Source organism: Anser anser, assembly GCF_964211835.1.
Source record: "Anser anser genome assembly, chromosome: 13".
NCBI lineage: Eukaryota > Metazoa > Chordata > Aves > Anseriformes > Anatidae > Anser > Anser anser.
Window position 1 is genome coordinate 20,991,289 of NC_139734.1, and position 18,729 is coordinate 21,010,017.

At 34.0% G+C, this 18,729-nt stretch overlaps 1 protein-coding gene across 4 annotated transcripts in view; it reads right to left on the reverse strand.

Annotated features, from left to right (window-relative positions):
* Positions 1 to 18,729, reverse strand: part of LOC310880990 (connector enhancer of kinase suppressor of ras 2-like) — a 186,830-nt gene that overhangs the window by 72,932 nt on the left and 95,169 nt on the right. For all 4 annotated transcript variants that reach the window (XM_083797611.1, XM_083797608.1, XM_083797609.1 and 1 more), the window contains exons 7-8: positions 14,120 to 14,179; positions 10,316 to 10,384 (exon numbers count right to left, since the gene is read on the reverse strand). In XM_083797611.1, the coding sequence (XP_083653737.1) occupies positions 10,316 to 10,384; positions 14,120 to 14,179 (129 nt within the window). The remainder of the gene's footprint in view (positions 1 to 10,315; positions 10,385 to 14,119; positions 14,180 to 18,729) is intronic.

The following is an 18,729-nucleotide window of genomic DNA, read 5'->3' on the forward strand; positions in this document are numbered from 1 at the left end:
CATTCAGAAGAGAAAGCAAAATTCATGCAAATTCACATTTTTCTAAAATTTAACCAATCTTTCTTCCTGATTACACCACTAAAATCAGCAAAATTGTACTAGTTTAAATAAGAGAATAAATTTGGCTCTATAAGTTCAGCAGTCTTTTTGCCCTTCCTATCTGCAACTGATGTTTTAGCTTGTTCACTAGGAAGAAATTAAGAAATTCCTATCACTTAGCATTTCACAATGAATTATCATTCAACTTGAGTAACTGTATTATTGAAATTTCTTTAATATTAGACTCAAAACAATGTACCCAAAGCAATATCCAAATTAGTACCGACTTACTTAAACATTGCAATGCTTAAAGGATTTGTTAACATTCCCTTCTGAAATCTGTATTTTTTGTCAATATACTTGTGACCTTGCCTAGATAATCACACTTACAACACAATTTTTGAAATTTGTCTCTCTTCCACTGACATGAGAAAAATGGTATGACTAAAGTAGTCTCATAGCTACTCACATATAACCTGAGAGCTTGGCCCAAAGCCACAGGTCGTGGCTAGGGGACATGCCAATAAACACACAGGTGCACACACACAAAACCCAGAAAAAATATCTGAAAAGTCATCCCTGTTTCTCTTCTATAGTACAGCTATCTCCTCCACTTAGTCTCACCTTGTTATTACCAGGAAATAACTCATTTTACAAGAGCAAGCCTATATAGAAAGGAGTTACTAGAAAGAATGACCTCTTGTAAGTGACAATGAGGTTACTGGTTCGCATTTAGCTCTGTGAAACAGCAGAGCCTGCAGAAATATTTATAGGGAGGACTCTGGAGGACTTTCCTAGCCTTTTTTTATTCACATTTTCTCCAATTCAGACTTGATTTCTAGATTTGCTACTGAAGAAAAGTGAATAGGTGCGGGATGTTACTTGAACCCAAACACTGATGGTCACCTTCTCCCCCCAGTTCTGCTAAACAAAGTGTTATGGATCCAATCCTGCATAGAATACGTCCTGCAAAAGTCGTTTTCTTTCACAGAAAAGCTGAGCTCTCAGCAGCTCTAAAAGCAGCCTGTATTAAACTCTTCCCACCATTTTCTGTTCCAAACACAGCAGATTTTTATTGTGGTAATAAAGGACCATAGTAAAGACCTGTTGTAGGTTACTCATGGTTAGTTATAACTACCACAGCTCTTAGGAATCAGAGCACTGTGCGTGAACAGCATTTCTGCAATGACAACCTTACCGAGGCAGAATTGTGGCAGCCCTGAAGTGAGCTATTACGAATGAAAAGCTTTAGGGAACCCAAGAGCTGGAGCTGTACAAGTGTATGCGAGCCTTCGGTGCCGTTATATTTGCTATGCCCTTTGACTATGCTTAACTGGCAAGTTCATGGTAACAGTTTTATCATTGCTCTTCTGACCAATATGTGTATTCCCATTACTATTAAAAATAAAATATTAAAAAAAAAAAGATTTAAGTGTTCAGAATCAGTGCAGTCTACATGTATCGGCATATTATATCACGTACCATTTATAACTACTTCCTTTTAGAGGAAGATAATCGATTATACATGAAGGTGGAGGTTCAAATCCTCTCACAAGGGCCTGAGAGAAGTTTAGCTAGAAACTTACAGTTTATACCTGGTCTCGACAGTGGGCCGAAGCCAGGATCCCAAGTGTGAACATTTGGCTTGGAAAGCACTGTATGTCTCATAGTGCTAAAAAGCATTTTTATAGCTTTTTACAGTTCTATTCTATTTTTAATGTTGCTGGTTTACTGAAAAATTTCTAAAAATGCACTGGTCACAAACGGACCACAACTAAACACAAATATCTCAACTTCCATTCCATACGAATGCTTCTGGTTTGCACTTTGCTTATAACGACAGGATGTTTATATATAAATACACACATATATTTTACGGAATTTTAAATTTAAAATTGGACGGACTATTTTTGATTTTTATAGATTGCTGTAATTTTCAGAATGCTGAAACCTTTGGAGTTCCGTGAGCTCCTTTTAGATAAGAATGATAAATAATTAAGTTAATGATAAATTATTCCAAGGAGAACCTTAATGACAAAACCATTAAATAGCAAGATCTATTAAAGAACAGTCTGCAATCATTACTACTAGGCTATGATAAAATGCTCTTAGGAATTTGGACATGTTATTATAAATTGTATTACTAAAAATATCTTTATGAAAATAGAAGTCATTACAGTGGATTAAAAATCTTAGTTGAAAACCAGTCCTTCAGACAGATTTTGACATTTATTCTTAAACAGTCTTTAATTGCAATTACTAGCTTCTAGCTGTGGTGAGATGTGTTCAGCAAAAGTGTTTTTTGCTCCTTTAAGTTTTTTACCGTTCAGTTAATCAGGTTCTACAATATGGGTTAAGATATTTCACTCGGTAATAAAAGTTAACGTGTAAATTAGAGTAATGAAGGAAAAAAAGACTAGCATGATGCTCTATTTTCCTGAATAAATGAAATTGGAGCAATTAGGATAGCCATTACACTCAAATCAACAAGTTCAGGGCATTGTTATGTTCTCTTTGCACAGCACAGTAAAGGTCTAGTCACGGTGCATGTTCTCTGGAAAACATATTTGCATATTGTAATACAACACACTATTTCCATATATTTGCTCTCTTTATAAATCAGACCTACAAAGTAGAGTGTGGAAAGTCACACGGCTGCTGTACTCCTAGTTCATAACCCAAAGAATGTGCAAAATACTGTCAGATGCCAGCAAGGAAAATTGCCACCACAGTGATATACAGTTTGTAAAGAGAAAAGATGAGAATCACAGGAAATTGATACTCGCTGGCTAAAAATACAGTTGACTTAATGTTAGTCCAAAGAAAATTCTCTTTAATTTAGATGTTAAACATAGAAGAAACATAGATGAATATAACTCACTGAATAAGGTAAGAGGCAGGCAGAAGTTTAATTTTTTTTGGTGGTTTACATTTAGGATTGTTCAATCGATAATTTTTATTGCTTTGTACATCAGCAGTGTGGAAAAAAGGGCTCCAGGGGAAAAAATGTATTATTGTAGTCTATTTTAAGGGATTAATTTTCTCATAGAAAGTACAAGCAAGTTAATTAGTGGAAAGTGCAATATATGGTAACTTTGAAAACGATAGCTAAAAAATTTTATGGTAAAGAAATTTAGCACCATAGGGACTAAAATTATACTGATATAAATATCCAGAATTCTGTAGTAATTTTGTATACCTAAAACTGATGATTTTGTAGTTGGGACTGCTTAAGTAGTATATGCAGAAAAACAACGCTTGCTCATTAACCTGCAGTAAACTAGTTTGTCTTCTTGTTCTTCAATATATTCTTTAGAGTCTCCCAGTATTGACTTGTTCCTTCTCATTTAGAAGATCTAGATTTGTCTGAATGTGATTCAGAACACATCCCACCAGCAGTAAGGGTTTGGGCATTTTTATACATCCAAACCATGTTCATGCTGGACAAGCACCTTTTCTCCTTTTTTAAAATAAAGGCTATCTGACTGATGATGATTGACTGATGATCTGTATGAAAAATAAACTAACATAAAAAAATCCTAACATTATGCACAACAACAACAAAAAATCTGAAGAAAAGACTAAACACTGCATTTGTGGATGAGTGCATAGGCATTAAGTCCATGATATATTCATCTATAAAAGGAACTGAAAAAACAGCTGGACTGTTGAACACAATGAGGCTTATCAAAGGATTCCAGTGGTTAAAACCACCACCACAGTTATTTACCTCCGTGCTGATTTCCTCAAAACTCATTATGTGTATTTGTCATGGTGCAAATTTAGAAAACAACTCAGAGTGGAACTAGAGTGCTTAGTGGACAGAACATGTATATTCCTTTCTTTGTTTTTCCTGAAAATTCTGGGGATAAAGGATAAATGTGATTCTTCAATTCCTTCACTGTTTTATCAAACCGTAACATTTAATAGGACTCTGAAAAAAAGAAAAACTTCCAAGAAATACAAAAATATATAGTGCACCTGCCAGACGGAAGGTAGGCTAAACCTCCACGTGTTTCTGGGTGTTATGCATATTAAACTCACTGTATCATTTGCCCAGCTTTAATCTTACTTAGGATGGAAAGAGACAGAGCGTAAACTAAAAATGAGTTTAAGAACTGCATTGCTGGGCATTTGATCTGGAAATCAATTGTACAGAATGGTATTTACTAAATAACTAGAACATATGACATTGCACACCACCTGCAAACAAGTAATTTTGCTTTGTCTCCAGTAGGACCTAACCCTTACATGAACCAGGACAGATGTTTCCCCTCAAGGCTCTTTCAATACATAAGCAAACCCATCTGGATATTTACTCAATTCTTAACAGTATGACCTTTCTTCATATTTTCATTAAAAAAAAACAAAAACAAAAAAAGGGGGGGGGGGGGGGGAGGAGGGAGAGATGAGCAAACTCAACTTTTTGTTAAAGAAACAGTCATCTTTTGTATGTTAAGTCTGTCTGTAATTCACTTTGCCTTACAATACTACCCAGGCTAGGGAATTTATCAAGGGAATTAGTTTCATTAACATGGAAATCAGAAATTATTATTAAACAAAAATGTGCTGCAAGATCATAAGACTTTCTGTCACTGAATGGAAAGCTCATCATTAACACCTGTAGCTGATTCACTCTCCTCATTAATATCCTAAGTGTTACTAAAAATAATTGATGATGGAAATACCAACAGTTATCTATTATCTTACATAGTTATTTTCATTGAATAACAGAGAAATACAGCAAGATTCCAAGATGATGCAAGATGTGCTACTGGAAGACACATATTACTAAGCCTTTTTGAAAGGCCGAATCCTGAGATTCAGTGATACGTGGAAATTTCTTTCCAAACCAAATGACTTTTTTGGGGGGAAGAAGTTGTAATTGTCATGACATCTCTTGTTCAGTTATCTTTCCTTTTCCTACTTGCATTTCACAACACAGTGTGCTGAAACACAGATCGTATGACCTGTCACTACAGTTACAGATTTACCTCCATCTAAAGTGAGCACCCATTAAAACTCAGATTTCCAATTCAACACACATACATCTGGAATATTAATTCAATAAATATTTTAACACCAATAAATTAGTGCTGGAAATTATTAATTGTTGCAGGGCTCTTGACGTTGTACCTTCTCTTTTAGAAGACTCAGATTTGTATGAATGGGATTCAGAATACAACCTACCAGCAACAGGGATTTAGACATTTTTATAAATCCAAACAGTGTTCATGCTAATTTCAAACTACACAGTTTGACAGACAATGAGCAGTATGAAAGGGCATTAGGCTGTGGCTCATGTATTTACAGAGCATCCTTCATTCCAAAGAATAAACCTGTCAAGTATGAAAATGCATCCCCATTATTTTAAAATAACGGCTATTTAGACATAACATAACAAACACCTTACACAACAAAGCAAATGTGTTTGAACTGAAAGAGCTGTTCTAGGCTACTACATCCTTTTGTTACCCCTTCTACACAGTTGTAGGCAGCTATAACTTAATTGTTTTCATCAGTTCTTCAATCACCATTCTAGTCAGACCTCTTTCAAATTTCACCACAGATTTTCTTACAGATGTTCATATGGATGCTTGCTCTTCCACAGTGTTGTTCTCTTCCTTAAAGAGTTCTTTCCCTTCCTGGTCTGTATAGCCTATAGACCTAGCTGGCTAGGTAACCAAAATTTAAATCTTTAAAAAAAATAAAAAATCATTGAATACATTTTCTTTTTTACCCCATTACATTTGCAAATGTTCTTACGCAAATTCACCTTTGATGACTGCAAATGACCTGAACATCACACAGTATTTCAGACTAGATATTACCAATGTCAAGACAATGGCGTTAAAACTCTATTTCTCCTGGAAACATGTTCCTGATTAATTCCAAGTTCATCTTTGCCATTTTCAGTCACATCACCTCCATGGTGATGAGTCGATTTGGGATTAATTACTACATTCTGACTTCAGGATTCTTGCCAGCTGCTCCTGAGTAACATTTAGCTTTCAACATGAGTTACTAAAAGCATTATTATTGCTCTCTGTCCTATCAAATGACCTTCAAATTCTAATCCTCAAAAAAAAAAAAAAAAAGAAAAAGAAAAAAAGGTTTTCAGATTTCTGAACCATTTTCCCTAGTTTATCTAACACTTTTGTATACAAAAGTAGATCTAATATCTACATCTGTTCAGACAGCTAGATCAATACTTGTTTGGATCAGTAAGATTTCTGTTGTCTGAAAAAAATATCAAAGGTAGAACATTAACATAATTTATTTTCATAAACTTATACTGTATTTCATCTAACATTCCATTTTCCTAAAGTCTTTAGTTATCCTTTATAATCCTCTAAATGACCTGTAAAACCTTGCATAGTATTGACTAGTAAGTTTGTCTCCTTACGCTTCCACAGCATACGATGTTATCCTAAAGCAGACAACTCATTAAAAATCCTTGCTTAGGGAGTTGCAATTGAAAGTGTCAGTCCCTTCAGTAAACATATGCAGATGATTTGGCTTTAATTTATCAGCTTTGCTTCCATCCTGAGAATGGATGTACCTATATATTTGTTATGACTGGTTTTCTTCTCTTTGTCCTATATTCTATACTATTCTAATTATGGAAATTTGAAAGAAACAAATATTTCTTGGCCACAGACAAACTTATCTTTAATTTTACCCTATTTTCACTGCATGACAGTCCCAATTCTTTGACTAAAGAATCACATCCCATCCGTAAAACAACTTTAGTTAAAGTTAAGGCAAAATGAAATTTACTTTCCTTTTATTTCAACTAAGCAGCAGAAAATACTATTCACAGAACCTGAGGTGTAATTATTATTTTTGTAAGCTAATGAATGCACAGTGCTATATTCAGCGCTTCTGTTTAATTTTATAGGAGAGGAAAGAAAAACTCCACAAGGCATTCAATTTCTTGCCGACAGGCGAGAACTAGTGCCTGTTGTTACTGGTAGGAAAAAAAAAAGAGTTAATGTCATGGTATTTTAGAACGTGTGACTTATTTACCAAGTTTCTTGTGCTGTTTTATTAAAATCTAATAAGCAAGAAGGATAAGCAGAAAAGCAAATAAGGACATTGGATAATGATTAAATGATCTTAACAGCTAGTGGTGAATCAACTGATTTAATTAATTTATTGCCTAAAGTACTATTATTTTTACTTTGATGTTCATAATTGTATAACAGAGGGATCCTTGGCTTGACCAGATTCCAGGTAGTAAATCTTTTATTTCTAACTCCTTCAACTGTTGCATTATATAAGTTTTAAGCTGTTTCCCTTTGATACTTTAGAAAAACTCCTTTTTTAAAACTTTCAACTACACTGAAGAATTAAAATGTGTTCTTTTTTTTGTTAATAATGTTAATATATTTGTTAATATAAATGATTTCAGTAAGAGTATGAATATAGCTACCTTTAGTTATCTGATCATTTCTTACTTAATTCAGATTATGCTTTATATAAAATTAGCATATGAATTTTAAGTAATAACAATTATTTTGAAGACATACAGCCAAAATATTCTAGCCCCATCAATACCAAAATACTTAACTCCACACATCCAGCAATCCAATGGACTGACATTGTCAGCATACTTAATCCTCTGCTATAGCTTTACAACCCCAGAGAAATGCCTCCAAGATTAAAAGTGCTGTTATCTGTGCTGACTGCACTGGAATGCAGGGACAGTACAACTATTTTCAATTCCACATCTTAAACCTGTTTAAGAGCTTACTCCTCTCACAGTTACGAAATGGGTAATGATTCTTCTCTTAAATTGGACCTCCTCATGAATTTCAAATTGAAATTGAAATTAGTTTTTATTACTTAAGGAAAAAAATCAGTATCCTTTTAGATTCATTTTTGCCTACGTAGGATGAAAATGAACATTAGCCTTTTAAAAAGCACAGTCTTATTTGTACTATATTAGCACAGGAGTACTGCTTTACCTATGAATGAATATGTTTTCACTGTACAGCCCTGTAGCTCAATGTTAAGTATGCAAAGTATCACAGTTGGGAATATAAAGAGGATGTCAAGGAGGGTCATGCATTAGGATGAAAAACTGACAGTGCTCCAATTATTTAGGTTACCAAAGGAAAGGTGAAGAGGTAGTTTGATTACATCCTGAAAATACCTAAATGAGAAACTGGATCTCCAGTGTAATAGATAAAAATAGATCAAGATCAAAGGACTGGAAGTATATGCCAGACAAATGCATACTACAAACAAAAAGACTCCCCCCCGAAATGAGAATAATTAGCTAACAGAACAGGTTGTGGGAACGTCACTGAGTGTTTTGAAAAAATCAAATTATCTTAGTAAATGAGCAAACATCAATTTATCCAGAAAATACACTGGCCTATTTTAGTCTAAATCAGATGAGATGATGCCAATAGTCAGCTACAGGATTAGCATCTAATGAAAGAAACCTACACTTTCTTTAATCAGGAAAGTATTTTCACTGATGGTAAAACAAAATGACTATATCTAATCATCTTCAGAACAGACCTTTTCAAAACAGGATTTATATTATCAAGATATAAAAGAACATCAATCTTAAGAAAATGCCTTTGTTAGGATAACAAAGATAAACATTGTGTGATGCAAATCCTCTGAAACACACAAATTTCAGAGGAAAGTGTATTTCTCCATTTTTATATTGTATAATTTTTTGCATTTTTGTCCTGTGTATACATTTTGTGAAAGCACGGAGTGCTTTGTGCCTACATGTTCCAATGCCGGGTGAGCAAGATAGTCTGTAGCTCTGGAAAACCTGCAAGACCACCACAGAAATGCAAGACTTGTTTTGTACAGTTTGCCAACTGCCCCCCAGACTGTTCATTTCAAGTGGGTTGCACCGCATTCTGTGAGCTGGCTTTGCTAGTATAAAGATATTGATCATATGGAAATTTAATGAACAGAAACCTTTGAATTATTCTAGCCCACTAATGGAAATAATAGTAATTATAAACATGATATCAATCGTCACAGCTTGTGATAGCTTGGGTGAAGAAGCAAAGTGTAGTTCACAGTTGGACACACACCTCTGAAACACAAGCACTAAAAATTACTGGCTGACTCTACACAGTCACAAGGAAGACAGAATAAAGCTTGCTCAGCATTTGCAAAGGAAGAATACATTTCTGAAAGAAACTGCTTGCCATTTATCCCTTTTCATAGCTTGTTATAGACTTCAGAATGAATAATTAACAGTGAGGTTTGGATTTTTGAAAAAGGTATTCTCTGCCACTTGACTCAGCTGTTGGCAGTGTGCCTGCCCTTAGATAGAGAGGGATTACAAGCATCAAACACTTTGGGCTCGTTATAACACACATGGGAAGATGCAACCCAGAAAGCCAATTCTTGAGTAGTTGAATGAGTGGGGTTTCACCTCTGGGAGTAAAGATTAAATCAGGTTTGTCACTTGAAGAGTATGTCTGATGGAGAAAGCCAGTCTAATGCATATTTCAGCTTGTACTGTGACAACTCATAGATCCTCTGTAATGTAAGTAAGAGCTTCATGTTGCATTAAAATTGTAAGTGAAGAAGTTATACTTCTTTTGAAAAGAAAATATTTGCTCTCTAATAATTTTCAACTCCCACAAATGCCAAAGAGGTTTCTTTATTTTTCTGGTTTTGTATATAAAATGAAATGTAGGTTGGTATGCATAAACAATAACTGCATACACTGTGACAAATACAATGACACACTTAAATGTGCACAGATCAGGTACCACAGTATCTTAGACTGAGCATACACTTCCCCATACACATGCTTATGTTTAACAGTTTCACCAACTTTATAAAATTGTTCATCAGCTTAAAAATAAATATGAAAAGAAATATATGGCTGTTGCAGAATTCCTGCATTTTGAATTCGAATCCCAGATTAAAGAAATGCATATTCCTGTTTAAGAGAAAAAGTTAAACTTACTGGCACATCCATAACAGGAAATCTAAGAACAACAACCAGTACAATCACTGTAAATTGTCGATAAAATATTCTGGGATCTCCTTATATAACGAGTATAATGTTGAACAGCAGCTATGAAAAATGTTTGGCTTAATCCTTCTGGGCTAATTAATGACAATTAAAAAAAAATAAAAAGGCATAAATTAAGTGTAAGCAATGATTATATTTTAAAAGGCATAAAGAGTGATCTAGATTGCTAAAGTTACCCAGTAAGAATTATTGTCTTTTTAGCAGTGGGAACAGTCAAAGCCTCCAGACCTGAACTTCCGAAGTACTTACCACAGTCTGATGGTTGACCTGGATCACCTCATCGCCAGCATGGATTTTCTTACACTGGTCAGCAGGAGACTAAGGACAGGAGATAACAATTAACTTTACATTTTAGGGGGACCACAATGGAAGAGCAGGAATGAAAACTACAAATGAGGAAAGAGGCAAGAAAGCTCTGCCCAAAGAAGCATTATTATCAAATAACAATAACTTACTATATTTACAAAAAAAATCACATTTATTCGGAACAATATTATTCTGGTAACCAATGACAATTCAAAGATGAGTTCAAATCCTTCTTCCTGTGGTGATGAACAACCTTTTTGACTGGTTGAGCTATTTTAGTTTCTTTACCTCTCAGAGGGGAGTACTGGGCCATGAGCTGTCACAATCTTGCTGGGAATTCACTGAGTGAATTAACATCATTTAGCAGTAAAGCTGCTAAGCCAACTAATACCGAACTTACTACTCGTGCGGGGTCAGGTCTGGAAAAAAAATGCATATAACAGAAAAGTATGCAGTCCTTTACGTAGCAGGTTTACTGCTGAAGTTCATGGCAGATACTCTGCAAATATACTACAGCTCCAGCACTTCCAAGACAGCACTAGGTTAACCATGTGAACGCAAAGTGGTAATTTAAAAAAGGATAAAGTCCTTGACAGGCTGGCTATTTGGTATAAAATATATACATACGTATGCACACATACTATTCCACCACCATAATTTTGGGATCCCTGAGTCAAAAACCTTCCTTATTCTAAATATAGCTGCTTCTGATCAATTTGAAATGGATCAAACCCCATTGCCTTGCAAGCCACTTGTACACGGTCAACTGCATGTCAACGAATGTGTCAGAATACAAGATTTACAGGAGCTAAAGGTGACTTGCAGCTTATATTCATGACCTCACTGAGTACCAATCAAAACTTCCAGGAAACTGTCAATAGCTCTTCTGCTGGACAGACTTCTTCAATCACAAATCCCACCTGTCATTTCCATCCATTATGTGGATGCATATTATAAACAAATAGAAGGAGTAAAGACAACAGGAAACAATACAACAAAAGCCCAAACAGCCACTGGGCAAAAAATGGTTGCAATTGCTCCTAAACAAAATGCCAAAGAGACTGTTACAGTTTAACCTTGGTAGGTAGGCAAGCATCACACAGGTGGTTGCTTACTCCTCTTCCTCAGCAGAACAGGGAGAAAATATGATGAAAAAGCACATGGGTTGAGATAAGGACAGGATTTTAGCTATGTACAGGACTAAACATAAACCAGAAAGATATTCTATTTCCATTTGTAGAATGCAGTGGGAATACAAAGTTGGTTGCTTTAAACAGTGAATGAAGGGTAAGCAGGAAACTGAAGTAAACTCCACTATTCGTAATGGGTTTAACTTCAGTTGATATTAGCTGAAAAAGCACAGGCCTGGCTCTTTCTCTTTTTAGCTCCTTTCCTGACTTTGATGAGGCTGAGCTAATTATTATCTTTCAAAATTAAACACTGGCTCTGAGGTCAATTATACCTTCAAAAGGAATGAAAAATCAATTTGCTGAAATGCCAGAAATTAAACATCTTTGAAGCTTTTTTATCTGCACATGTGATTACACTTTTAGAAAAGAGAAAGTAAAAAAAAAAAAAAAAGGAACTTCTTAATGTTGTCTTATCAAAAAGTTTTGATGTGTACAGTTCAGTCAAAATAAAAATGCAAGTTTTAGTGGCTGGTGAACTTCATATCTTTTTACATGAATTTCAGTTATAAATATATATTTTCCCTACAAATTGCATTATATTTCTAAAATAAATTAAAATTACAGTGAAAAAAGTATATTAATTATTGCATGGGTAATTCAATCTATGGTTGTAACATAAGATGGTTGGTTCATAAGTTTTGGGACTCAATTAAAGTGTTTTTTATATTTATATTTACAGGTACATGTAGTTATATTAAGACTTCTAAATGCTGCCAGTAGTGTTAATATATGTAAGCATACAAATGTCAAGCTTAACTTGCATTAGACTTGTCTTATGATTCACAAATTTTTACACACCAAACATAAGGCTTTCCCTGGGTCTGTAGTACCTAAAAATGGGTGACAAAAACGATCAAAACTATCTCAATACATACAAACCAAGCAGAACAAAATATCACACATGAAGCTCAGCCATACAGTGCAGAATACCACTGATGTATGCCAGTAAGTATGTACATTTTTGGCTAGCTGCACAGTGCAAATTTCATGTTTCTTGGGTGTGAGCATTGCACAGTTTCAATATTAGCTTTATAAAATTTGAACTTGTAATTTATCCAGCTATACTGTCTTAGAATGAAAACAATGTGACTAAAACATGGACCATTTGAAAAACAGAAGGGATAGGTCCTATTTTGAAGTCTGTCATAATAATTACATTGCAGCAGTTGAAGTAAAATTATTTTTTTTCAAATTTGTAATTATGAATTGCAAGTTAAGTAACAAGAAGCTGCTTCACAGAAAAACTAAACGATGTGACAAGAATAACAATCAGTCATACTGATTTACATGCCAAAGCATTTCTGTGTACTTTCAATCCAGATATTGCCTAATTTCTGGGACTACAATGAAAAGGATGGTTAATACATTCTTGATATCTTCTATCTTTGCTACAGGTACTGGAAACTATAAAAATTTAGTGATGGTGAACTCCTCCTAATACAATTCATTCAGGAATAATTATTTTTATAAAAGAACTTTTTGTATGTCCTCAGACAAAAGTCATTTAGATTCTTCACTTTTCTTTTTTCCCCTAACATTGTCAAGTCACCCCCTTCTCTTTCATTTACTCCTTTTCACAATTTCTCCCTTCTTACTGATAGTCTTGTCAGTGATTACTGCTAGCTTGAAAACCTTCTGGTTTATCAAAGATTATTCTACAACCTGAATATAATATTTTAAGTTATTTTTCTGTTACCCATTTCTTTTTTACAGCCACCAATACTGCTGATACTGTAAATGCTTTAGAATTTATTATTTTATGACCTGTTTTACAGAATTGCTTAGACATGCAGAACCTATTCATTTCCTATGAGGCAATCTTAGGACAGGTATTGTCTCCACGAGTTTAATTTTTCTAGCATTCTACATTTCAAGAAAATTCATTTACTAATTAGGAAAAGACTTTTGAAACAATACTGTCCATTTAAAAAAAAAAACAGCAGAAAAGTATTCATCATTGTATGATAATATACTCACTGCAAAAAGTAATCTCACTGTACATATTAAAGGTTGGTCAAATGACAACCACACTTATCACCAACTCTGCAATGCTTTAACTAGTCTGGTCAATATAACCATACAAAGCAGATTGTTTTCTGTTATATTACTGATCTGTTGAAAGCTTTATTTATTTATTTTTAATATGAACTTGTATTGTCCTATGTTTCGAGAGGTTTATCTGAAGGAGATAACAAAATTAAATACAACAAATTTTATTTAAGACTAATGATGATGCCCTTGCATAAGAAAAAAATACTCAATATAAACCAAAATACTTTTGTGACAGAGAAAACATACATAATTAGAAGGGTGTAGTGGAAGATAGAAGTTAAAGATTTTCATTTTATTATAACATTAGTTGGTCACTTCATCACAGATATTTTTCCCTATCTATTTTTAATGGTTCTGAATTTTTAAGGTAAAATGATATATATATAAAAAAGAAAGATAACAAGTAGCTTGTTTCATAGCAAGTTTTGACATTACAAAATACACTGCAGATCTACAGAAGATATTTGCATGCATGATAGAAGTCTTTTAGGATAAGGAAGCTTACATTTTCAGTTGTTCCCGTGATTACATGCAGCCCGTCATATGTTGATTTGATATACATCCCCTGAAAAAAGACCAAGAAGGGTAATTAATTCTTGCAGAAAACGAACGAATGATGTTTGCATGATGATAAAATAAGTATGCATATTCCAGTTTAAGGACAATACTATTTCAACAAACTGGCATAAACCATGCTTGAATAAAATTTTTAAAAGTTAAACAAACGTGTATCAAGACCCACGATAAACAGAACAGTTTTCTCACTTATTGCATTTATAATTCCAGTATAAATTTTTTGAAAGAATTCAACACCAAGCATCAGCATAAAAGCTTGTTACAATGCAGTATTTGAAATAGTTAACTTAATCTCTTTTTATTACTGATGTCATAAAAGAAGCAACAAAACTGAAACAATGAACAAGAATAGTCTTTAAAATCATATGCCCCATCTTCAGAGAGTTACTGGTTCATGGTCTAACTTAGAAAGTACGTAAGCCAGTGCTCATATTGCCAATTTGTAGAGAAAAATGATCTTGGTGAGCTAACAGGAGCTTTATAATTAGTCCAGCATGAATTGTGCTTGAAGGAGGTGATTGATGAGATACAGAGAGACAACCTAAGTGGGTACACACACACACACACAAACACACAGAGCCTTGAATGTCAGTGAGACTCAATTGCTACATTCTTCTTCAGGAGTAAGGTCATCTCTCCATATACTATGGTTATCCATCAAATTTTGAAATCTAATTAATCTAATTGATACATTGCACTGCTGATTCATTATCCTTTCAATAATTCTGCATCACTTTGTATTGTCAAAATGGAAGTTTAGAGCCCCCAGCAAATAAGAAAGAACATTTTGTTCACAGAAACCAACTTCAAGATTCCCGAGCATTAATGAAGATCTGCAGGCTAGTTGTTAACCTAAAATAAATAAATAAATAAATAAATTCTACAGAGGTAAGATCCTATTGTTTTATACAACTACCTTAATTGTAAGGGTGTAGAGAAGACAGACTGAAACTCTTCTTAGGAGAACACAGTGGGAACATGAGAAGCAACAGACACAAGTTGGAACTTGACAGGTTTTTATTTATTTATTTATTTATTACTATTATTTTTAAAAATAATGATGGTGATAAAAAACTGGAACTAGTTGCCTGGACAGGTTGTGGAATCTCTGACATTGCAGATGACCAAAATTAACTGGATGAAGCCCCGAAAAACCTGCTCTAAATGGATTTGCTTTTATTTTTCATCATGACAAAATGTGGCTTCTACCTTTGTGCAAACTAATTTAATTTCAGCAAGTTTAAACCTTATTTAAATCTTAAAAATAAAGACTAGCTAAAACTGATCATATTGCTTAACCTTGCTTCTTAGGAAACTCCATTACATATATTACACACTCTGACTACTTGTTCTTGTAAGAGATTGCTTTATAAGTTATTTCATTTGTTCATAACAGAGGTGGTCAAGTTAAGTCTTGGCAGTTTTGAAATCATTTTCATAAAATACAGTTAGTTGGAAGAAAGTTTAGTGGTGAGTCTTCCACTATTTCCTTCTCTACAGTTGGCTTAATTTTATCAGTGTTTGCTATTTTACTGTCTGTAGTACCTTCAACTGTTACTGACAAACGTCTGATTCTCTCTTTGCCAACTAGAAGACATACACAAGAGATCATGAAAAACCCTGAACACCCTCATTAGAAATGGGATACTGAGTCTCCATTCAGAATCTTACACAGAGATTAAAATCCACCTAGTATGCTGCATTTCCACTATGAACTTTTTGCCAGAATGTTAAACAACATCACCACATCCATCACAGACCTCTGTTACTTTAACACATCGCAGATTTCAGTCACATTTCCAGCCACACTTTTATTATCAAACTTAACATCACAATTTTAACACTTTACTTGTTGACAAGATTAATTCCTCACCTAATGGATCAATAGATTAATAGATTTTTAAGGTGAAAACAAAACACAGTGGTAACTTCTCACTAAGTTTTATCACATATTTCTTCATAAAGTTCCTAGCCTCTTGTTAAGTTATATGTATTTTTTGGGGAAAACAAAACAAAACAAAACAAAACACCACTGATTCTGTCCTTTAACATATGCCATCTGAGAGACAGAAAAACTGACTAATCAACTAAGAATTATCCTACAGTTTGCTATCTGCTCTTTCACCTCAGCTATTAAAGTTTAACAACAAAATACATTACAATAAAGTATTTTTGTGAATGATTCAGATTGTTCTAGATAAAACTTTCATCCTTGGATCCCCTTAAAGAAAAATGTCAGTTGTTTTTCGTTGACCGCTACGGTAGCACTGTATCTCCTTTATGGGAGGAGATACATTACCTGAGAACTCTGAAAGACTGTATTTTATCTAAAAAATAAAAAAAGTTATATTCAGTTATTCCTCTATATAGTTCAGAATGCAGCCTATTTATCAAATATTTATATATTAAACAAACAATAACATAGATACTTATATACACATACCCATCATATATAGAGTAATAGCTCCAAAAATATTTTTCCACAGAGGAGAAAGCTGTGAGTATAATTATGAAAATAAGACTGAAAATATTCTTAAAAAGCACCCCCTGAGAAACACATACCAATTCTGAAAACTGCTTTCTTTAGTCTGTGCTGGGTGTTCTAGAGGCCAGATATGTGCCCTGCTTGAAAGACAACACTTCAAATCCCTCTTTCCACCCTGTAAACGTTTTTCCCTAAAAGACATGTCCTTGATATGCCACCTGTCAGCACTTGCCTACCCTTCATAACAGACAATGCAGTGTGTAAGTTGAATCCAGCTCTCAACTGCCTTCTGTGGTATGAAGGTTTTTAAAGGATAATTTATCCTTCAGTAAGAAAAGACACAGTCAGAAAAATGTTGTTTCTGAAGGACAGTATATGTTAATGCTACTTTCGGTACTCATTTTTTAAATCATCATTTGTGAAAAGCACAACTAGAACCTCCCAGGCATATTGTAGGCAACTCTGGCACAGTTTAGCAGAAGCCTTCAAATTTTCGAGTTGCTCATATATGTATACAAAGGCATGTTATGGATATAAATGAAAGGCTTTAAAGGGATCATTTTCATCAAACTTCTAGTTAAAAAATAAAATAATCCATTCTGCATTATAAGTAAATGTCCAAAACTGCAAAATTTAGTCAAGTAGACAGCTTTCATTCTGTGAACCAAAAAAAAGCACACAAGTGTTCACAACCTGAATTAGGTTAGAGCTGGGCTTTGCTTTCAACTGAATGGGCTATTGTCCATCTTTTTGTTCATCTCTGCTTCATTCCATTTCTACTAATATAAGCATTTTTAAATGATTAATAAGCCTAAAGAAATGGAAATACATTCTGAAAAATATTCAGTCAGATAATGTGAGTTCCAGACAAATACTGACTTAATCCTGCAGTTGATATGAAGCATCAAGGCTGCTTTTCCCAAGCCCGGATATGAATAACTGAGTAGATCCGATTGTAGTAACTGCAAACACTCCTGAAACTGCTAGAAATAGTTATTTTGTTTACCATTATTTTCTATTGTACCTGTGACTTAAAACATGCGTATTGATTCAGCTTATTTAGAAGTCATATTCTTCTTTAATTTCTTTTAATATTCTTAATATTCTTCTTTTAATATTGTTATAGAAGCCTTAATCTTCAATTAACTCTTAGCTAATACATTATTATAGGACCTAAATATCCATTATTTTGATCTTATTACTTTATGTAACAGAATCCGATAGAAACAAAAATATTTTTATTGGCTGCTTAAACTTCGTAGGTCTTTATGCAAACTGCATGTGAACTGTTCCATATATGCCAGCCATGTGAACTGTCGAAGTAAAAACACAGCAAAACCAGCAAGCTACAGCTAAGTAAGATGGATATTTTGCCAGCGTATTTCACAGAAAAAAAAAAAAACCACAAACACTCAGAGGAGGGAACTTGTAAATCCTGAAACACATCTTAGCCTCTGGATGGGAGACTTTCAGTGAGAGGTGGCTTTTTTGCCTTTTCAGGGATAGAAGTAAACAGTTGCTTTTTCATAACTGGTTATGATATTCTGATATGATAGCATCATATCAGATATTCTCTCTCTACATATAAGATATCATATCAGATTCCATATATTCTGATATACCAGTCAGATATGATATTCTGAAAAATCATGCTGATCTGAGGAGATCATGCTGATCTTGTACTGAGTTGTGTGCAGTGTTTAGAAATTAAAATCACACTGCAGTTACATTTACTGCAAGTTATTGTAACTTCAAAAGGAAGTTTACCATGCAAATGAACGGAAACCTGTCTTTGTCTAGGCAGAAAGAATGGTAAATTGGATTACCATGTCTAGTAAGACAATTCAAGAGAGATGGAGTTTGACAATGTTGAGAGTTACTTTAAAATGTAATAGCGAATATATGGAGAGTGTTTTGGCATTTGACTGGTACAGGCTGGGAAGGAATAGAAAGAGACAAAAAAAGTAGTATGTTTCTAAGGTGTGCTTCCCAATGGAAATTATTTTGTCCAGCAAACAGCCATGAAACTATCAGCAGAGAGTGTCTTCTGAGGA